Source organism: Periophthalmus magnuspinnatus, chromosome 10 (assembly GCF_009829125.3).
Source record: "Periophthalmus magnuspinnatus isolate fPerMag1 chromosome 10, fPerMag1.2.pri, whole genome shotgun sequence".
In the NCBI taxonomy this organism is placed as follows: Eukaryota; Metazoa; Chordata; class Actinopteri; order Gobiiformes; family Gobiidae; genus Periophthalmus; species Periophthalmus magnuspinnatus.
Window position 1 is genome coordinate 12,181,075 of NC_047135.1, and position 24,090 is coordinate 12,205,164.

Here is a 24,090-nt window from a genome sequence, read left to right on the forward strand (position 1 = left end):
TCTCCATTGAACCTGACCAATTTAATATCACTGTTTGGAACAATCCAGACAAACTCAGAGACAAGCTGGAGGTGATCTCACGCCAGGGAAAAAATAAATACTTCAGCATGTCTTACATTGGGAAGACCTGGAAGAGCATAGTACACCAATGTGCTCTAAATATGGTGCAAATAGGACCTACATATTGCTATTTTGTTGAATTTATGAAAATACTTTGCACTGTACAAAATCATTTATACAATATGTCAAATACTCCACAGCTTGCAAACTCAATCTACTCTTGGTACATGTGTCCTGTCTGTGTAAGATACAGTGGCTTGTCTGTTTAATATATGGTAAGCATGTGCCCCTCAGGTCCCAGTTGTAATTTTCTAAGTTTTCGAGACGCTGCGGTCAACGACGTGCACCAGAACAAGCACTTAATTCATGATAAGCTATAATCAGCTGTGTGCACAGACAGACAGGAGAGGAGAGGACGTTTAGAGGAGAAATACACTTCAGAGGGGAGCCACACATCAATGAGTCTGCTACTGTGCACTATATGTGGTCATTAGTGCAGCCTGTAAAATTATTTGTTTATAAATAAGTTATAATTATTATGTTCATTTAAATGTCTGTATTATGCCTTTTAAATGCCCTTGTCTAAATTAATAACTCATTAATTAAAACAACTTTGGTGTTCAAATGATGTGAATGTTGTTTTCGTTATGGCTGGCCTGTCTGAGTCCATTCCACTGTCCCATTTTCCACTGTCCCTTGTTTTCCTGGTCACCTGAAGGTCTGCCCCCTACACCTGTGTGCCATCAGTGTTTAAAGAGCAGCTCTGCCACAAGACTCTGCCAGGCTGTTGTTTCGTAGTGCAGTAAAATTGTGCTGTTATTAATTTATTTATTTTTTTGCATTTACATTATACTTACCAGATTTTTCCATGCCTTCAGATTACCAGGACCAGTCTCTGCTCTCCTCCACCCTCACTCTAGCCACCTCCTCTTTTGCTGGCCTAGTCTTTCCTCCCTGTAATAAAATCTTTAAAGCATTTATTCATCTCTGCCTGCATTTTTGGATCTGTTCTTGTACTAATTTCAATAGTTTAATAGTTTTCCCCTCCTTTTTGGTCTGATATATCGCTTTTTTGTTTTTGTTTTTCTTTCAACTGGCTGCTCCATTGACCAATGACTGAGTTTCTAACACACAGATATAAAACCATACAGCTATAGCAGTCAGCACATATAGTTCCCTATAGTTCATATATAGTGAACACCGAATCAATGTGGTCAGGAAGCAGACACAAAGAAAAAGTAAATAAATAAATCAGGAGATCCGCTTGCATGGAACGACGAGCATTGTATGTGCAGGATAGGGGAATAATAATGAGTTTCAGTCTTGTTGTAGGGGCCATTTTGGGGACTTTTCAACATTCAAAAGATAGAATACTTTACAGAGAACAAAGACGTGATACATGTGTTTCAATCAGTGAAAACAAGTAGAGGGTGCTCTTGAGAAAACAAGGATCAAAACTTAGAAAAAGGTAGAATACTTTGTTTTAGTAAGTATGCACATAGAGACCTTAACGTCTGACTAGGCTTAATTAAAGTACAGATATTTGAAATTAAATCAGGAGTTCAAACTTTTTGTAGCCACGGACCTCTTATCAGTATGAATATATCCCAAGGACCCTTTATGTTGCTCCACGATAGCATCATAAAAAATTCAGACGTTCAAGCCATGTTAATAACCATATTTGGATGAACCCAGACCCCGCTTTGAGGACCACTGTTTCAATTGAATCAACTTGAAACATAAACTTGCTTTTGATCAACAATAGCACTTGCATATAATCTGAAGCAAAAAGCAGCACGAACCATCTTCCTCACTTAGATTTGCCACTGTCTCTGTAGGGAACCATCGCAATGCGTTTTGACCAAATCCTGTAATACACTCTTTTCTTGTAGACAGAATAGTATTTCTATGTTTCTTGGAGAACCGTCTAGACATCTTTATTTCACAGATAATCTTAGATAACACTGGCACTTTTAAAGGCAGATGGTTTCTAATGTTTGTCATACTAATTCCACAAAGGGAAAAAAAATGACTGCAATGAAATTAAATTGAGTCATTTGGCTGATTGCAAAACTAGCAGGTGCCCCGAGGCAACGTGTAGCACAACAAAACACTAATGCTAATAATAAATCCTGGTATAAAGTGTACTCTTTATGGCTGTGTGATTGAGGAAAATGTGATTTGCGATCTTTTTATTTGATTCTAGGGGCAGGCGCTCATTTGATTCGCATCTTGCCGTTGCCATAGCGATCATTATCTCCCATAACCCGTCCCTGCCCCCATCACAGATCTGATTAAATAGCAGAGTGTCGCAACTGTTAAAAACCAGCAGGATATTTATTCATTTACCAGTTTTACTACAAGACACAGGCTGCTCCTTTATAGAGATACAGTGCAGTTTTAACAGGCTAATTTTGTGGTGCAACTCTGAAATGGGTATTGCCTATTCTTGCTTTTACATGAACAAACGTGAGGACAATGTGTTAGAATATAAAAGGCTGCAGTGATAATAGGGAATGTCCACTGTGTCCTTGAGCAACACACTTCACCTCCTTTGCCTTGCCATTGTGTTTGATTGTTGTGATGTGTTTCTAACGGTGATCAAATGAGTGAATGAAATAGATGCATTGAAAAGGATAATGCCACTCTAAATTCCCACTAATACCCAGTGGTGGATGAAATACTCAATTTGATTACTTAAGTAAAAGTACAGATATAGACGTAAAATGTTACTCAAGTAAAACTAAAAGTATCACATGAAAAAAATGTCCTTAGAAATATTTAAGTACCTCTTTAAAAATGTAGTTAAAGAGTAAAAAGCAGTAGTTCACTCAAGTGTATAAACATATAATTTGTGTTAAATGTAGTGAGCTATATTTAAAAATTACGCATATTTTGGACAGTTGCAATACGAATCAATCTCTCATTTTTTCTTATGGATTTTGTGTATTTATTTTTGTTTGCTCAAAGTCGAAGCTTGAACTCAAAACTTTAGTCACAGACATAATAAAAATAAACCCACAAATCATATAAAAAGTATGTTTTACTCTCCAGTCCAGCGAAGTAAAAAGTATCCACTGTATAAAAGACTTAAGTAAAGTACAGATACCTAAAATTTGCCTAAAGTACAGTACTTTACTACTTTGTTATGTTCCACCACTGCTACCTCACAGACATATTTATTTTTACTACCATACAACAGCTTGAAGATAAACCAATTTTAAAAAGATGTCACGTACATCCTGCCCATGGGAGCGAAGCCCTCCTCCTCTGTGGTTCTCCTTGGCACAACTAGCACTCTCACCTCACAGCAGGTTCCAGGTTCAAATCCCACGGCCTTTCTTTATGGCGTTTACATGTTTCTCCCTGTGTCTGGGTGGGTTTCCTCCGGGCAACCCAGATTGCCCCATCAACCCAAAACAAATTGAAATCCTCCAGCTAAGGTAGTCCCGCCTCGCACAAGAACAGCAGATGCTCCAGGACAGTCATCCATTTTTGTTTCCTGAGAATGTGGCTTAATCTGTATTTTATGGACCAATAACTGTTTCATTGTTTTATTTTCCAACTTTCTGTGAAGTATTTTGTGAAGCCTAGCGACACGACTCCGGTTGTGATTTGTTGTGACTGCCATTGTCTGCTGTCTGAGGATCTTGGAATTATACTGGCCCAATGGGAGGAGAGCGACATTACCCTGAAACCTGCCATGAGAAAACAAGTTTGGGGCAAATTTCGGGGCAAACTCCTCCCTTAGGACAGTACTAGTCTATCTCTCCTCTCTTTAGGGCAGTATTTATTCAAGCTCCTCAGACAGTACTTTCAAGATTGACAATGTCTTCAGAATGGCAAAACACATTGTGCAGATGACTCCCTCTGAAACCTTTGGCTCCATTTTCTGTGTTGCACTTTCAGAGCTATTGACGCAAATCATACCTATTACTGTGCATTGATTTCCATATTTATTTTTGCTTTAGGCTGGATGTCCTAACATAACCCTTTGCCTTTTTAATGCCTTGGGACACCGGCTCTACAATTTTCATTTGCTGCTTGAGAGATAAACAGATAAGCAGTTCTGAGATAGCTTTAAATGGTCCTTTAATACAAGTTTTGTGTTGTGTTTTGCGTTTGTCATAATCAGCGCTAATATTCTTTGACATTACAGCATCATCTTTAATCTGTCCTCTATCTATCCTTTAAATCCTGGCATTTTTCTATCATATCCTCTCGCTCTTATCTGATGGCCGTGTCGTACTTAATAACAAGCTATGCTGCTGAGTGGGTTGGCACGGTGATAAACAAATTAACAAAGCCGGTCATAGGCTTTGCAACACTGGGGGGTACAGGAGCAAAGGGTGAACCAGGAAAGGACTGAGCGGGCTTGCCTTAGCGAGGATATACTACACAATCACTTAGGAACTACGTTATCTCCACAATCTCGCATTGCTCCTATTGTTGCGCTAATTGGAAATCTTAATTTGAGACATAATATTATTGCCTCATATTTGCTGGGCTTGCTAAATTAATACACAGGCATGAAAAGCCTTAAGGAATAGAAAGTAATTTGGATATTAAAAATGTTGTAATAAAGCTGTCACAGTTTCGTTGGAAGTCATTTGAGCAGAGGGAGGGATTGGGGGTTAGAATAAGCAGCATGCTCATCAAAACCATTACTTAAGCAGAGGAGAAGGCGGGGGGGAGGGGGGTTACTGTAAATGTATTGAAATGGGAAATCTGGATATTGCTGCTAATACAATTTTAACTTTTACTACAGCTCACACTTGCATGAGTCATTTGAATGAATGTGGGGACTGGGAGTTAGAAGTAAATTACCAAACTCGTCAAAATCATTACTGGAATAGAAGGGGGGAAGTAAAGTCTGGTGTAATGAGAAACTTCTTGCTGCTACTACCACTAATGCAGTACCACAGAACTAGTGCTGCAGTCATTTTTGAGTCATATTTTTACTGTATCATGCAAGAACCTATTGTAACTTGTTGGTATTTGTGTTGACACATACTGATACTAGTAATAAAATGTCCAACAAACAGTAAAGCTTTGAAAGTACTTCTATAGCAGTGGTTCTTAACCTGGGTTCGATCGAACCCTAGGGGTTCGGTGAGTCAGTCCCAGGGGTTCAGCAGAGGTCAAGACACGCATCCGACTCATATGATTCGCGGACTGCGACCGTCTCCAGACGCTGGCCGTGTCCCAATTCGACAAATGCACCCTTTGCTGTGCCTATCGAACACTGTTCCCTCCAAACTGCGTGCGTGCGCAATTGCGTGCTGCTGACATGGTCAGTGATTCAGTGTGAGTCAGTGAGTGTGACAGGTGAGTAGCTGCTCCAGCCAATTATGTGATTCACATACGTATTTGCGCAGCTTATCAATGTCATTGACAGGCGTCCTCATGTCCCGCTATCAGTGTTTTAGCCAATGTGGCCGATGTGGATTGAAGACTCACTAATGATTCTAAGTGATTTTGCCCGCCCTCGGGCAAAACCCGCACGTAAAATTCCGCACGTGTAATTGCATAATTTTACGCACTGTTTTGCATTTTAAACATGACGAAACGGACAAAACAAAGGAAGTACGCGACCGAGGACACTGTGGATGTTTGTACAAGTTAAACTAGAGGCATCTCGGACCCGGAGCGGTTCGTGGAACTGAGTGAAGATCTCATGATGGACTCAGGAGTAGAGGACCTTAATTGTGGGTCAAATGTGTATTATGTAGCAGCTGGGTGTGCAGATACAGATTCCTCTCAGTGTCTATGGTCATTGAATACTGTCACTTCGAACGACATAAAAACGAAGAAAAGGAACAGACTTTGCTGTAAAAATGACATGAGAGTGGTACTTGCCAAGGGGAAAGTCAAATGCGTTTCTGACCTGGTCTCTCAAAGGCAACAGCAGATGTCACACTGATTTGCAGTAAACATTCATTATTATTGTAGCCTGGTGGAAATTAGGTGATGGGTGTGTGTTAAAATGTTAAAAATAATAAATAGCATGAATACAATAAGTTCATTATTGGAATACACAATACAATAGAAAATTAAAATTATTTCAGTGTGGTAGTATTAAAAAAGGTCATGTCTTTGTGAAAAGGTATGTATGTAATTTGTTGGGAGTTCATACATTGTATTGGTTTTATTCTTTGAACACAGTGATATTAATGCATGGTTCATTTTGTGCACCAGTAAAACATACATATGGCTTGAATTTGAAAAAAAAAAAAAAAAATTTTTCAATAAAGAAGGGTTCGTTGAATGTGCATATGAAACTGGTGGGGTTCAGTACCTCCAACAAGGTTAAGAACCACTGTTCTATAGGAACTACTATACCACAATTATTCTTGTTGTAATTTCAAAATTGATGGATTTTAAAGGGCCCATATTACACTGTTTTATGATCTGTGTTATAATGTATTTCCTCATCACAAACATACATGAAGTTGTGTTTTGTTTAACACACAGCCGCTGCATATTTAGGCTGAGTTCTTCCCTCAAACTGAAAACACCCTGTTCCACCTTGTGATGTCATGTGCTAATACAGGAAGTTCTCCACTGTGTTTTTAAACTCAACACACCTACATTCACTAGAATCATTTGGATCATTTCAGCCCTGGAATTGCCCATTTCTAGTAAAAAAAAAATGTTAAAGGTAGCTGTTAACTTGAAAACTAACACTTCATGACATCATAAGGTGGAACAGAGCATTTTGAGCTTTGGAGATGTAGACAGAGATATATGCGAATGAAACAAAACACAACTTCAGGTATGTTTTGAGGAGGTAACAACATTCTAACATGGCTAAAAGAGTCAATTTTGCATAATATAAACCAGTGGTTCTTAACCTGTGTTCGATCGAACCCTAGGGGTTCGGTGAGTCACTTTCAAGGTCAAGGTCAGGACACGCACCCTATGATTCGTGGACTGCGAGCATCTCTAGACGCTGGCCATCTCCCAATTCAACAAATGCACCCTTTGATGTGCCTATCAAAGCACCCACCTGACTTAAATGAACCGTTCGAATGGCATAAAAACATAAAATGACATAAAAATTAAGAAAAGGAACAGACTTTGCTGTGAAAATGACATGAGAGTGGCACTTGCCAAGGTGAAGCCACACATTTCTGAACTGGTCTCTCAAAGGCAACAGTAGAAGTCACACTGATTTGCAGTAAATATTCATTATTATTGTAGCCTGATGGGAATTAGGTGATGGGTGTGTGTTAAAATGTTAAAAATAATAAATAGCATAAATACAATAAGTTCATTATTGAAATACATAAGGTTAAAAATTTAAATGATTTCAGTGTGGTAGTATTAAAAAAGGTCATGTTTTTGTGAAAAGGTGTGTATGTAATTTGTTGCGAGTTCATGCATTGTATTGGTTTTATTCTTTGAACACAGTGATATTAATGCATGGTTCATTTTGTGCACCAGTAAAACATACATATGTCTTGAATTTGAAAAAAAAAAAAGTTTTATTTTTCAATAAATAAGGGTCCGGTGAATATGCATATGAAACTGGTGGGGTTCAGTACCTCCAACAAGGTTAAGAACCACTGATATAATAATAATAATATGTTAATAGCATGGCGATACAAATATATATTTTAGACAATAGAATGTAATTTACAACATAACATCATAGCAGTTTCTTTAGTCTTACCATGTTGTCTTATAAATTCAAATGCTGATAAAGACCATTCAAACACTATTCTGGAAAGGTGCAGTTTTCAGTATGAAGTGGAACTGCTTGCCTCGTAAATCCAGAATATCTCTGTGTAATTTTTATACAGGCTGATATCAGTCTGGTCCCTACATCCTCTGTTGCATCTCAAGCCCAAGCAAACACGATCATCCAATCAGGTTGTTTTCTTGAGCGATACAAGTGAAACGAAATGAAGGAGCTCATTGGTCACCTATGATTCACAACTTAGATAGATAAATTCACAATGTTTTTTGAGCCCTCCGTGACATTTTTTTCCCTTTATTATTTCCAGTACGGAGGGAACATGCATGTCTCTGATTGGCTAATCCACCTGTCGCTCACGCCCATCTGAAAACGGGGAGATTTGTCAGTGTGTGTGTTCTTGAGCCGAGGCAATGAACCTCAGTTTTCGCCAATTTTCTAACTTTTACTTTGAATTATATTTTGAAGAAGAAAAATCTGAAAAACTAGGAAGTAATTATTGAAAATGTCAGTGTAATATTTGGAGTTTGAGGAGAGACTGTGTTGTCAGAGGAACACGTTGACCCAGAACTCCGTGCCCCAACAGTCCCACAGCGCAGCGCCTCACTGAGTAAACGCTAATAAAATCTTTAATAACCCTTCATATTGTAGCGTGAAGAGAGAGAAAGAAAAAAAAAAATGCAACTAGCACACTCTGAAGATTTTACCCATTTAGGAGGAAGTCCTTAGACCTTTTTGAATGACGGAGAGCACTTTGGGAACACTTAGGTGGTACTAAAATGCAGAAAGTCAATACATTTTCAAGACACAAAAAGAGGTCCTCTTTCAAACCTGATGTGTTAGATGAAATAAAACACATTCCTTGTTAGCTGTAATGGAAATTGTGAAAATGGTTGGTCTTGTAGTATAAAGCAAATGGCCTTTCGTTCACAACACGGCAAAGGCTTTAGACCAAGAACTGTTTTTGCTGTTAGCGTATTGATTTTCAAACTTGGTCTACCTATAAATTTTACTTTCAAGGTAGCACTTTAAGCAGACTGAACTAAACTGGGGCAAAACCAGGACAAAAATAACTAAACCAGGACTCAATCATGACTAAATCTCTTCTAAATTAGGACAAAAATATCTATACATGTATTTAAAGGCACTCTATCTGTTTTTTACTGTCTGCAAAACATGAAAAACACAACTAGGTCATTTTAAACAGTTTGCAGAGGTCCAAAGTTGTTCTTCACTTACCTTATGCATTTGGAGCATCCTAATTATTCACAGCAATGAGTTTTTAAGTGCTTTTCACAAATCTAAGAGACCAGGGCGGAGTTTTTTTTTTGCCGTGATTGGTAAATTATTAGCTCAAATCGTCTACAGGCGCTTAAAGAACTAAAAACATGGATGAATATTAAACTCAGCTCTAAATCATAGTGAAACCAGGCATAAAACAGTTAATATTGATAAACACTTCAGATTTAGGATGCAGTATATTACTAACAATTTCGTTTATTCTGGCAAAAAAGAGGGTTGTATCAGGAAGGGCATCTGGAATATTTATGCCACATTAAATAGAAATCAATGTATTCACTATCTTCACAAGGGTAAATAAATACTGCAACGCCAAATGATGATCAAGTACTGTTGCTTCCATAACAAGTCAAACAAATCTACTTAAGTAAAAGTATTTAAGTACCCATTTAAAAGTGTATTTAAAGAGTAAAAACTATTCCACACAGACTTTGAGCACTAATGAATTTTGATAAAAATTTGTGCTGAATTTTGTTCAGAAGAAACAATGTTGTCGAATGAATGTTTTTTTTTCAGCTGTTTTTTATTTTTATTTGTATATTTTGTTCACTCAAATTTTGACCGTGTTAAAAATAACCTCTGACAATAATAAAAAGTAATAATAATTTTACTTTCCAGTCCAATTAAAAAATGTAGTGAAGTAAAACATATCCACTTAAAAACGTCCCCAAGTAAAATACAGATACTTGAAGTACTACTACTTTTACTTATTACTTTCCACCACTGCAACAAGGGCGTAGATATCTTTCAAAACTTTTGTCTACGGACACAATATTAAACCACAAGAATATAAGGAAAGAAAGAACACACTGTAATATTGTAGATAACACTTTTTACTGTAGCTTTGTCACAGTAGCCATCTTTGTATCCTGTAGCTGCTAGTTTGGACTCTGAATACCAGTCTTCTAAACCACATGGAAACGCAATGGTCTGCATGACAAATATTCTACCAAATACCATTTCCGAAAGCCAGGCTAACACGCTTAGAAATGCATTAGGAAGATGAGCAATTGCTGGTTGGATACACTTAAGTCAGAGCAAAACCACTTTACCAAACCACTCCACCAAGCCCTACAGCAAAATGGGTTTCTGGAACATTGCGTTTTTGAACAGAGTTTTTTGAACAATATAAGTAAACAAAACTTGGATAAAAAGGATCCCACTGCAAGTCATATTTGTTTTCTTGCAGGAAAATGAATGTATATAAGTGTTTGTGAACCGAGCCTTGAAATTACCAAGAGCTGACTGTCCAGAGCGCCTCTTTTGCAATATGAAGACGAGAAAAATACAAGACTCTGTTGTAAAAGGGTTAACTGTGTGGACGGATGATGCAATCTGTCAGTTAAAAAAAAAGAAGAAAAAAAAGGTTAATCTAATTAAAATAAAATCTAAGTTATTCTTAAGCCTCTTGCAATAATTACTATAGCATTCTATTATCTGTCTGTTTTTTAAATTGTTTTACAGGTTTACTACTTTACTACTGCTTTGAATCAGTGGCATAAAGTAGTTTGAGTATTATTCTTTATCGTGGTATTTCTCTGTAGCTATATACAGTATCGGGATTCAAAATGTGTTATCATGACAGGTCTAGCATACTTTTCGCTTTGTTTCTACACCCTACTACTCTTCTGGAATGCATTAAACCTAGCAATCTAGCATTTATTCAATTACTGGTGTTGCTGTGTGGTTTCGCTTCTCCATAGATCTGACCAGTAACCCCACCATCTCCTTGTCTGATTTTTGTTTATCGCATATTATGGAACACTTTTAACCAAAGAAATAATATCTCCATGGAGACCAACAAGCAGCGGACCCTCCAGAACCTTTTAAACATTTGAATCTGTCAGAAACAACATTAAGCGACGTTAAAATGATGAAGAATCCAAGTCCAGTCCAAAAACATGGAGTATATCTTGCCCATTTAAAAATCCTGCTTGCTGCTGGCTCCCTGTCTGTCAACTGGGTTCATCTGGAGTGGAACAGCAGCCATCAGCATAACTGGGTCAGACATACTTCTCTCCCTGAATCAATATCTCCACTTAGCTTGTTTACTGGGACAAGGGCACCGTCTAATTAAAGACCCATCTTTGCAGCCACTGAAACATGCATGACACATTCTGTAAAGACCTACCAGTAGCCGTCCCAAATGACATGCTAATGCGCCAATTCTGTATACGTTTGCACATTCATTTAGACATTCGGAGTTCTATGTGCATGCTATGATTTGTGGCCCTCTTAACTTGCTCCTGAGACCTTAGTTCAGAGCTCTGAATGTGCACAGTTTTGTTCTATTAATTGGAACCACAAATGATTGGTGTTTAATCATAAAACTTGTGCTGATATGTGACAAGTTGTTTTTGTAGTAGCTTCCTCAAATGATTATATACCAATTTGTATTTTTTATTTATTTTTTTACATTTTTCTACAATAATTTACAAATTGCAGCTTGTTAATATGCAAAATCTGTTTCCAAGATTTGCTAGCATCACTGGTCACCCTTTAGCTCCTTTATAGAATATACAAACATGACACATTATGCATGTAGTTTTTCCAAATGACCAGTGGAAAGGAACAAAGTAAAAGAAGCAAAGTACTGTACTGCACAAATTTTAGATATCTGTACTTTACTTGAGGAAATTTTAAAGTGTTTTTTTTTCCTTTTACTTCACTACATTTGAGAGGTATCTGTAGTACATATTCGCTACATTTGAGAGGTATCTGCACTACATATTCCCTACATTTGAGAGGTATCTGTACTACATATTCACTACATTTGAGCGATATCTGTACTACATATTCACTACATTTTAGAGGTATCTGTACCACATATTGGCTACATTTGAGAGGTATCTGTACCACATATTCACTACATTTGAGAGGTGCCTGTACTACAATATTACATATTTCTATATTTTTTGAACAGGACTGAAAAGGCCTGAGAGGTTTTTTTTCTTCATAATTTGTTCAAACAAAAATATACAAATACAACCAGCTTGATTCAAAAGATCAGTTCAATTGTTTCTGTTGAACAAAAATCCTCATCAAAATCAATACATTTGAAGCTTTATCAGACTTAAAAATATGTACAAAATACTTTTACTTTTTACTCCTTAAGTACATTTTTAAACAGGTACTTTAATACTTTTACTTAAGTAGATTTTGTCATTCATACTTTCACTTTTTTTGTGCCAGTATCTGTACTTTAACCTAAGCAACAAAACTGAGTACTTCTTCCACCACTGGAAATGACATAAAGTCCTGTACTAATTTTGCAAGCAGACTTTTACATATTTGTTTACAACTATTTACAAATTTGAGCCTGTAAATGTGCACGGTATGTTTTGATGATTTGCTAGCACCACTGGTCACCCTTTAGCCCCTATATAACATGTACAAATGCTGCCTGACTCTTTCACATTAGTGGAAGCACGCATGGCTGCAGATACTTTGGCTGAGTGTCACAGGAAAAAGATGAAGATTCAGCCAAATGTAACAGCTGCGTTAACATGGTTTTGACCAAGAGGGGAACGGGGCCAACTATTTGAGGTGATGATTGGCTCCGGCTTGGCGCGTGTATAAAGAGCTGTGTGGTGTTATGTGGCCTATAATGAATGAGAACCATAAAAATGTCTTGATTCACAATTAGCTGTTACGATAAAGCTAATATGGATGAGCTAACATTTCAAATAGCAGAGTGTAAGGGAGTTTGTGAAGGTTTGTCTTAGCAATACTGGCAATAGTTGTAGTACTGTGGGTGGTAGTCTATGACATAGTAACAGTGTAAGAAGTAGTAGTAGCACTAGTAGCAGTAGTAGTAGCAGTAGCCTACATCAGCAGCATAGTTATGGCAATGGCATTAGGGGTAGCAAAGGTGTGGTAATAGCATGAGAAGTGGTAGTAGTTGGTATAATAACAGTATAAGAAGTAGTGGGAGTACTAGTAGTAGTAGCAGTAGTAGTAGTAGTAGTAGCCTACAGCAACAGTGTAGTTATAGTAATCACATTAGGGGTGGTAGTAGTTGGCATAATAACAGTTGAAGTAGTAGTAGTGTAGTAGTAGTAGTAGTAGTAGTAGAAGTAGTAGTAGTGTGTAGTAGTAGCAGTAATAGTAGCCTAAATCAGCAGCAAAGGTGTGGTAATAGCATCAGAAGTGGTAGTAGTTGGCATAATTACAGTATAAAAAGTAGTGGCAGTAGTAGTTGTAGTAGTAGTATTAGTAGCCTACAGCAGCAGCATGGTTACAGTAATGATATTAGGGGTGGTAGTAGTTGGCATAATAACAGTTGAAGTAGTAGTAGCAGTAGTAGTCGTAGTAGCCTACGTCAGCAGCATAGTTATAGCAATGACATTAGGGGTGGTAGTAGTTGGCATAATAACAGTTGAAGCAGTAGTAGCAGTCATAGTAGTAGTAGTAATAGTAGTAGTAGTAGTAGTAGTAGTATTAGTAGTAGTAGTAGTAGTCTACAGCAGCAGCATAGCTACAGTAATGGCATTAGGGGTGGTAGTAGTTGGCATAGTACAAGTAATAATGTAGTAGTAGTAGTAGTAGTAGTTATGTATGTTTATTTGTGATACACTTTTCTATTCTTTTTTGCACAGATCATTTTGACAGATTGGTTTTAAATACAGTTCTTGATATAGTGTCAGCTGCTCACTTACAATATCATAAAGTTCAATTTGATGTCTGTAATTAAGGTAATTGTGCTAATAGCACACAAATAAATTGGTCAAGATGGCTAAATATCTGCATGTTCAGTGTCCGATGTTAGATAATTACACTGGGACAAAGTATGATTTATTAAACCTGGGAACTCATTTATTTGGCTTCTTTATTACTTTTTGATAACAAGCTTCGTCCTGAAATAACACACAAAACTAATGAGAAAGGAAAGCTCCAAAATCGATAAATACGCACGCACCGGACACGGTTATTTGATGAAGATGGGGAAGGGCAATGCATCTTGGGATTTTTTTCTCTCTTTCTGTCAGCGGGTGTTAATTAATCCATTAAAATCTCAGAATAATTATGCAATGAGTAACCTAATCGTGCCCTGGCTACTACACCTCTCCCCCATGGAGATAAATGCATATTTCATAATGGCCAAACAAAGTAGTTGTTAATGACAGTAGTAGTAGCAGTGGCAGTTCTAGTTGGAGAAGTACAGTAAAAGTAGCAATTTCACAGTACATTTTGAGTTAGGGCTCAACGATTCAGATTTAAGTCATAGTATCAGGAGAGGTGGTAGCAATTTCGACACTACTAAACAAGCACTACTTTCTGTGGCGTAAGTTTACTTCTACTTTAGTAAGGAGAATCATACCAACCCATGCCAAATTAAGTAACTATAAATGCGCTAATGACAGAAGACACATGACTATAACAGATATCATTATGTAACATGTCCCGGGGGTCAACCTTTCCCCACCGACACAAAAGCGTGACCACTTTCATGCTCTTTGATTAAGACCTGAGCACATCATCCCCGCCCGAGCCCCATACATCTTCCACGTCGCCACGGTAACGTCAACGCTAAAGGATCAATCACTGAAAGAAGCGGGAGCGGACCGTGACACCAATTAAGAGGTGATGTCGTCCGCTAGCCATCACTCACGGCGTTCGCTAATGCACTAATTACCAGGGCCAGGGACATTAGCAGGATAGCACGGTTCAGCCCCGGGATTAATCTGCATGTCCCGGTATCTCTTGTCTGTCTGTCTAAGATCTGTGTGTGTGTGTGTGCATGTGCGTGTGTGCATTTGTGTGTGATTAATTCGAACCCCCGCCCTGAAACGGTCTTGACCTTGAGTTTCATCACAGGAGGGAAATGAACCGACTGGGGCAGAGGTGCCAACTGCTCTCATGCATTTTGAATTTTTTTTTATAGTCAACGAAATAGTGGCAGTTATACTAGTTTTGCAAGTAGTACCGTTGTAGAAGTCACTATACTACTAATACTAGTTTTTGTATTTTCTGCTAAGTGTTTTCCGTCTTTTAAAGAGTCACCGTGTAACCTTCTGAAGAAGGTATGTCACCTGCTTGTCAAACTCATTTTCACCGAGAGCCACGTCAACAAAATGGTTGCTGTCAAAGGGCCGGATGTAACTGTAAGACAGTAACTAAATGTAACCAAATGTAATGTAAAATAAATGCAACTACTTTTTCATCTTGTTAATTAACCGTTTCTATATTTATCACTTATCCAAGTTACAAATATTACATATGGATTTGCATAGATATGACAAAGGCTATGTAACTGTGTATCTCCTGATAAACTGACATTTTAAAACAGTCAAGCATTTTAATTTACCTTGTTATGGGCTACATAAAATGACATGGCGGGCCACATTTGGCCCACGGGCCTTAAGTTTGACACATGTGCCATAGAAACAGAAAGTAAAAACCATACGTGGCAACATTTGTCATGGATGGATGAATTTCATGCCATACTGTGAAATATTATAGCCAGCAGAACAAAACCAAAAACGTTTGGAGTATGTATGGAGACAAGCAGGTTGAGGCCCTCTATCAGGTCAAATGAGAGTCAAGTTTGTGGAGATGCAAGCTTGCACACAGCAAATTAGTAGAAATGAAGAAAAAACATGGTTATTTAGGGTAATTTTTCAGCTAAAAAGTTTTGCAGAGGGGCTTAAAATACAAGTACTGAAATAAATTGAATACACCACAAGCAAGTACACAACAACAGATGCATTTGTAACTTTAAACTATGGTCCTGTGCTTTGTTGTACTATATCATTAAGACGGGTTTTGCTGGTTTGGGCCAATTAGTTTACTTGGTCTAAACCGATAGTCGTTAGTTTAATTTGCTTTAATTACAGATCTAGTTTAGTCCCGTGTAGTCCTAGTTTCATTCCGGCTTGGTCTTGTCTTATACATTATCCCTGATGTTATCCGGAGCAAAGGTTGAGCATCACTGCCATCAGAATACAGCCGAGTATTAGATAATTAGATTTGTATATCTCTCTCATGTGTCTGTGTGTGGTTAATTCTTCTCCCCCACCCTGTGTCATACTTGATCTTGAGCGCCACCACAGGAGGGAAATGAACTTGTGGGTTCGGTGGTGCAAAGGTCCAGTTGTGCAAGGAGGGGGGGGCGGGGGGGTGGGGGGTTTGGTGGTATGGGGGGGTGGGGGGGGTTGAGGTGATGGGTTGGGGGTGTCTGCTCAGGGGCACTGAAGAGGAGACGAGGTTGGGCCAAGGTTGAGGAGAAGCAGTCTTTCGGGGGCGGACACGAATATATTCCGAAACTGACTTTGACTAATTTGGCGAGGGGGCTTTGAGGGATGCAGAGCAACCTTTGAACTTTCTAAATTAAGAGCTACTTGAGACTGCAGTGGATTTACATTCACTAATTCAAATGTGTATGTAAGATTAGCACAGATGTGACTAAAATAAATATAAAGTAGTTAATAACCTATTTATGCATGCATTCGATTTGAAGAAGTCAGAACTTTTCACACTGCTGCAGAAGCTCACATAATAAGTTAGGGTTAAGTGATATGTGCCCACTAAAATGAAGATCAGTGGTTCAAATCCCTTTATCAAAGTTTCATTTAACCTTGGGCAAGACACTTCAGCTTGCCTATGTCAAAACAAGTGTATAGTTTGTTGTGTGTGAGTCAGATTACAAGGTTTATCAGGTTTATCAAGCAAAGGGTCATGGCGGTGTTATTATTCTTTTGATATCTGATGCTATTTAAAATTTAGACTATACAGTGCCAAAGGTGTGCAAGGTAATTTTCTTGTAAAGTGACACATTAGCCTTGTTTCCCTAGGCCCGGTGCAGGGCAGTACTCCACACATACCAATCTTCCAGCTAAGATAGTCCTGACCAAACCTAGCTCAAGATCTGACGATGGGTCCACTGCTCCTGACAGGTTGTCCCAGTGGCTTTGAAGGATGGGTCAAATGTCCTTATAGAGACATTAAAGTGTAGCTTAACCTTAACTATTCAAAATACTACAGCGCTTGCCCACATATAGTTACACATATCTCCATAAAACAGTAAGTAGATGGATACAAAAAAAAAAGTTCTGCTGTTGTACAAAGTTAAACTAACTGGTCAGTGAATAAAGTGGGTAAAATGTTTTAATATTACTTCCTGTGGAGTCTATGTGAATTCATCATGGAATAATTACTGGATTGTTTCGCTTTGAAGTGAGACGGGTCATTTAGCATTCAAAATATCCTACAGAGGGTCACATCTGAAGCACATTACCTGCTGTTTAAAAGCCTCCTTTATGAAATGGTAGCATACAAATATTAAGAGACCTGCTTTGATCCCAATCAATCTCTCCTTTTGCTTCTCTACCCTGTATTTTTCACTCTTTGATGCTTGTACTTTGTGAAGGTGTAAACTTCCTTGTTAGACTTCTGCCTGTAGTTTCTATTGATCCTTCTCTGAATTAATTAGCTGTTCTTCTGACAAAACCTTGCAATTTTCTCGCTCTATTTGTTTTGAGAAATGCAGAGTTTAAGGTAACATTAGGGCAGCCAAGACAAGCTGGTGTTTGGGCTGTAACTCGCCACTGACAGATGCTAGACCTGTTTTTTTAAATTAACACAAAAAGGCAGAAACTTAGTAAGAATTGATTCCAACAGATGCGGGGTTCTTGGTGGAAAACAATGTTAACAAAAAATTATTTTAAAAAGTAGCCTGTAATTTTTGACAACAACATCAACAGTACATGTAAACTATATACCAGCGCACAAAAACTTGTTCAACCCTACTTCAAGAGGCTGTTTACACTGAAAAATTGTTACCCCTCTCTCTGTAACTGCTGCAGTGAGCCTCATCATTTTGGCTTTAAAATGTTTGTATGAATCGGCTCTTTATGATCCTGGTGTTTTTATTTAACTATTTTGTCCGTAAATCAAGATATGACCATTAATAACAGACAAATCAGGCGCCTTCTTTTCTTAAGGTCACTCCCGCTAGCATTAGCAACAGATTTGATTGACAGCGTTGCTAAGAGTCCACTTTCTGCTATGGGTGATGTTCCACTTCTTGATACAGTCTATGGTACCAACCCATGTTATAGATGGCTCTCTTGTCTTTTTTTTTTTTTCAAACAAGACTTTTTCTCTTTGTTTACATATTACTACATCCCCCACTCTGTAAAATGGACCAGTCCAACGTAGCTTACTAAACTGTCCAATCATGTTACTACAAGAAAACATTATTAAACTGCTGTAAACTTATATTTTGTCATAAAGAATTGCCTCAAGTGCTTTAATTTCATAAACCCTAACGCTATCACTTTTTCCAGAGCAGAGCAGTCTATGCTTATTCCACAGTTTCCTAACGCATTCCTAGTGATCAGCTGCAATAAGTTTATAACCGCTATTCATAATGGTGAGAGAAAAGATACGAACAGCAGCTAGTATGCTACTGTGCTACTATGCTTACTTCCTGGTTTGCGGATGATAATAATGCTTTATAATTGAATGTAGACGGCACACAGTGGACTAATTTTGACCCTAAGAGCTGTTTTTTACAATAATTATCTATAAGACAATTTTATTAAAACAATAGGGATCAGCCGCTATAACTTGACTGATGCAATCAATCCACAAAATATAAAAAATCTGACAATAAACATACTAAAAGTACTGCAAGTCAAAATAGTGAGGTCTGTGAATAACCAAGTATAGAAAGTATTTAATCATGACTAAAGCCTTGAAGGTGGAAAAGCGCTATATAAAACTGTGACCATCTATCATTTTACCATGATAAAGCAGAAACTATGCATAACTCACCAATGACGTATGTGAGGAGCAGAGCCAGGGTGAGGGTGAGCAGAGAGGCAGACAGTGCGGTGCACTTCCAGTTGCAACAGCGGTGTGGTTTGTTAAAGGTGAAGAGGGGACGTGTAACACTGCTGCGGGGGAGGGGCCGTGGAGGAGGGGAGTACACCGTCCCAGAGGTGAGGGGGTAACCCTGTCCCGCCCCAGACAGGAGGGCCGAGGAACCGGAGCCTTGTTTGAACAGGAAGTGTCTGTAAACAAGTTAAAGCAGAGTCGTTATTAACAATGATTATGGCTGTGCAAGTAATAGAATTTTAATTGAGATGGCTATTCTGTCATTTCTAACCATCAATGAAATGCTGCTTTTTAATAGAGAGCTCCATATATCATTTAAGGAAAAAAACAAACAAACTGTATTTGGACACTTTTATAAGATAACGCATAAGAGTAAACTACTATGACTTCATTGCAAGTGAAAATGAGAATATGCTGAACAAAACGGTTATGAGTTGAATGATAAACTGCAAACATTTGGGGAAGCACAGATTTCAGCCAAAACATCATAATAATTAATAGGTAAAGCATTTGTTCTTTTACAGGCTGATTAGGAAGTGCAGATGCTCTACTGTCAGAGAAGTGCCTGTGCAAATCCATCACCTAACCTCACTTTTATTACAACTGCTATGTGTTTTAGCTCACGTCACCTCCACCCATATTGTCATCTACACAGCCAGACGAGGTGCTCTATAGGACACAATGGGAAAGTCATAGATCCAGGCAAATGTTCTGAACAAACAAAAGCAGCAAATAGTTGGTAAGTGCATATTGACACCAACATAACATTGATTTGAGAGAGCGCCAGAAGGGACTGATAACCTCGTGGATATTTACATTATTGAATGAGTTTCTTTGCTGGAAAAGTTTGGAGACTTGTAAATGAATTGTTGTTCTAATATAATGACAGAGAAGCAGAGTGTTCCACATTGTGTGGCCCACAAACTGCTGGCACACCTGGGACTGTAAAGAACATTATAGTATGTAGTAAAAACAACTACCGCTATGTAAGGCCTATCTAGGACACTGGTCCAGTGCTTTGCCAATTAACTTCACACAGCAGCGACATCATCTCCTCTCAGGTATCTGTATCTTATTCAGATTCTCTTTATGCAAATCCTCACCCGGTGGAATAGACTGGCACTGTGAAATACACCTGACTGAAACTCATTTAAAGCAGCCCCTGAGGTGGCGGCTTGTGCAGAAATACTGTGTAGCTGGAGTTTTAAATAGAGGCCCAGGATTCAGACATCAGGCGCAGGACGGCCCGCTCCATTTCCCGCAATCTGCTCCTAGTACGTCACACCTGTCTGAGAAGCCCTCCTAAACGTCTACAGTCCAGGACAGTTAAATCCCTAATACCCCAAATGTTTGCTCTACATTTGCATGCTTTTAATCTAAGTGCTTTCTTAAACTTGCCAGTAATGCATCATCAAAGATTAATCTAGGTAGCCAAAATCTTGTGGAGAAAATCTTTTAAGAAAGTCTCTGAGCGCTGGGAACTCACTTGCAATTCACATTATGCACCATAATTTATACAGCATGGGCCTTGAATGTGTTATTTTAAATGTAAAACACGAATGCTACTCACCCCATGCGTTTATGCTCTATAACAGTCTTGACCACAACTTCACTTTTGCAAATGGTTTATCGGCTCGCTTCTGACTGCAGGAAGTATATTAGCTAAAGAATGAGAAACTGTGAGCGGTGCCGCCTAAATATGCCTGTCTACTGAAACATTAGGAGCTGCTGCTGGTAATGCAGTTGAAAATGAAACAGAATGAAAAAGCCCTCGTGACTTACCTACCGCACTTGGACTCATCCAAATGACTGCATAAGTTATAAGACTCTATTAGTTAAAACCGGATCATTTTCATTATCAAAAAGAGTGCGTGTGATAGCACATAACAATAGAAAACTAAGCTGAAGGGCGATTAATCTAAGCGCATTCCGTATATATACTGTTTGGATAATGGGGGAGGCACGGGTTGGGGGTTGTCAGGAGAGGAGAGAGAGAAATATGGAATGTTATGGGGAATTATGCCGTTAGGGGAAGTGAATCTGAGAAGGCAATTATAGCAAGTGTCTTGTACAAATTATAAATATGTATGTCTTAAAACAAGGGCGAATATTTAGTATAGTTGCAAAACCATGGAAAAATAATTGCATCTTCCAAGCATCTCAGCTAGCTCCAATAACAGTTCATTAACTCGAGCGTTAGCTGTAGCTGTCCTGCGGCAAAATGACTGTTCTTTGGCTGCCATTTTGCATCTACAAGTGCACCTGCCACCAGCTAAACTACACATGTACTGTAAGCAAGGAAGTGTATTGCCCAATGAGCCGTGGTGGATGAATTACTCAGTTTTGTTTCTCAAGTAAAAGTATCACATGAAAAAATCTACTTAAAAGTATTTAAGTACCCATTTAATAATATACTTTAAGACTAAAAAGTAAAAGTATTTCTCACAAGTGTTGTTAATTTGTAGTCATATTGATTAAAAAATTATACATACAAATCAATTTCTTAATTTTTCTTAAGAATTTTGTGTATTTATTTTTGTTTGCTCTAAGCCAAAGCTTGAACTCAAAAACTTTAGTCAGGATGTTACCACAAACATGGTAAAAATAACCCCTCAAAGCACATGAAAAGTAGTGAAGTAAATGTAAACACTGTAAAATGTGCTTAAGTAAAATGCAGATCAAAATTACAGTACAGTACAGTACAGTACTTTGTTACCTTTCACCAATGGTAATGACACCACAGTAATACAAATGGCTTTATATTCCTTGGACAAATCATTATACCACATTACGTATGACCCTAATAAGCAGCAGATGGTCATATTGTTATGGCTGTGTACATTCTAATCAAAGACGTTTAATCATGGTTAGCTAATTAACACAATAATAATTAACAGAACCCTCGGTCCTCTGAGTAGTGCATGAACAATGGAGCCATGCAGTATTTCACCCCCTTGAGGTATATTTTTCTGTAACATATTGTCAATATCCCGGGGCGATCCCTCTGTCTCATATCACCCCAGGTTACAGCGCCTCTCTCTGGGTTAATATTGGTTATGGGGGAGGCACACACTCTATCATTATGCCTCTATCTGTTCGTATAGGGTCCTACACTGCAAAATAGTGTAACCTTAGTTAAAATTACTTTGGTTAATTGGCTGAGATTTAATTAAATATTGATCAATATATTTCACTGGTTTCAAGTCATGCCTTGACCTGTTTTTGCTTAAAATAAGAAAATGTATTTGCCAGAGGGGTAAGTTACTTGTTTTTACTCCACTGGCAAATAATGTGGCTTGAAATTAAAAAGTGATGTATTGAAAAAAGTCAGAAACATTTTGAAAGAATCTATGTCCTTTAAGTAAAAATGTTCTTCAACATATACTATGTAACTGTTCTAGTGAAGGGTCAGCTGGCTGTTTGTCCCTGTGGAAATGATAATGTTTTGTCTTGAACATTCCATAGTATGGCATTAATGTATCTACCTTCATGGATACAAGCAACCATGCTAAGTTACAGGTCACATCAATGACTAGAAAAATGTTTTTTCAAAGTTTTTTTAAACAATAGAACCACCTGTAAACAGTGGTGGAATAATAATACAATACAAGCAGTAAAGTTCTGTACTTCAGTATAAATTTTAGTTATCTGTACTTTACTTAAGTACATTTTAAAGTGGATAATTTTTGGTTTAACTTCACTACTCTTGAGAGCAGGTATCAGTGGACTGGACTGAAAAGTTGTTTTTTTAAATTATTATTATTATTATTTGAGACCGCTGACAAAGTTTGAGGAGTTTATTTTACTATGTTCATAGTTTGAGCAAAAAATATACAAATAAAAACAGCTAGAAAAGACAATTGATACAATTGTTTCTGTTGAACTAAATTCAGCACAAATCTTTATCAAAATCACTATATTTGAAGCTTTGGTATAGATAAAAATCCCCTGTAAAATCTGCACAAAATACTTTGACTTTTTACTCTCTAAGTGCATTTTTAAACGGGTACTTTAATATCTTCAATTAGATTTTTTTTTGTTTTTGATACTTGAGTACTTCAGTGTTTTCTAGCTCCGGTGTCTGTACTTTTACATAAGTAGCAAAATTGAATACTTCTTCCATCACTGCCTGTAATAGAGTAAATACAAGATCGATATATTTTTAGTGTCAGTTATATAATGCTATACATGTATGTGTACAGTATACACTTGTGTATGTAGTATGTAGGAAGCATGCGTGTAAATGTTGATGTGTATATGTTACGTGTGTGTATGCATATGCCTTATATAATGTTGACCACTGTGAAAATAAATGTAATTGAATTGAATAATGCCATACTGTGAAACATTCAGACAAAGCATCTTCCCGGAGACAAGCTTGTTTCTGACCCTCCACCAGAAAAATAACCTTTAAATAGTTCATCTTTTGGTAATATCCTGAATTCAAGTATTTCGAAGTCATTTTTTTTGCAGTGTAGCAGCCTTGTGAGGTCACCGGCCACTGCTATAGGGCTCTGAAGGGCTCTCGGAGGACGGCCCATTAAAGTGGGGCCAGACAAGAGAGTGACACTGCAGCCGGACAGCACAGCGCTTTCATACACGGCAAAAACACATCCATCCTGACACGTCATTAAGTCTCACATTGAACCTCCGAGACTTTGGAGAGAGTCGCCGCAGTGACAGGGGCAAAGGCAGCGTTAGCATGCAAGCCGGAGGAGCGGCTAAAGCAAGCATGTGTCATTGTCTGTCCTTTTCATTCATTTTAACAATACAGTATGTAAGTGAATTAATACACCTTCATGTATTCATTTTGATATTATTCATTATATTGATTCACTTTGTTAAAGACGCACTTTTCAGGTGTTCCACGGTACGGCATTAAACAAAGGCCTATCTGTAATGCATGTATTCAATTAGGTGCTCAAAATATATATTTAAAAACACACAATCGTACTGAAAATGGAAAAAAGAGAAGAAAACATTAAACCAGTCAGGTGTTTATCATGCAGATATGCCTTTTTTGCATTATAACAAAAGTACACAGGGTCCTATAGAATGAAGCTGAATGCATCCCCACGCACCGGGCCCTCCACCCGCATTATGCTCTGTTTGTGCTTGAGGCGAGTAAGGTACGGCGTAATGACAAGCTGTGCACAGGAAGTGAATAAATAAAACTCAAATGAAACAATGCT

General features: G+C 37.9%; 1 protein-coding gene across 1 annotated transcript in view; it reads right to left on the reverse strand.

Moving 5' to 3' along the window:
* The window catches only part of tenm1 (teneurin transmembrane protein 1), a 431,225-nt gene that overhangs the window by 239,539 nt on the left and 167,596 nt on the right, over positions 1 to 24,090 (reverse strand). Inside the window, exon 5 of the mRNA XM_033974050.2 lies at positions 18,836 to 19,074. Within this exon, the coding sequence (XP_033829941.1) occupies positions 18,836 to 19,074 (239 nt within the window). The remainder of the gene's footprint in view (positions 1 to 18,835; positions 19,075 to 24,090) is intronic.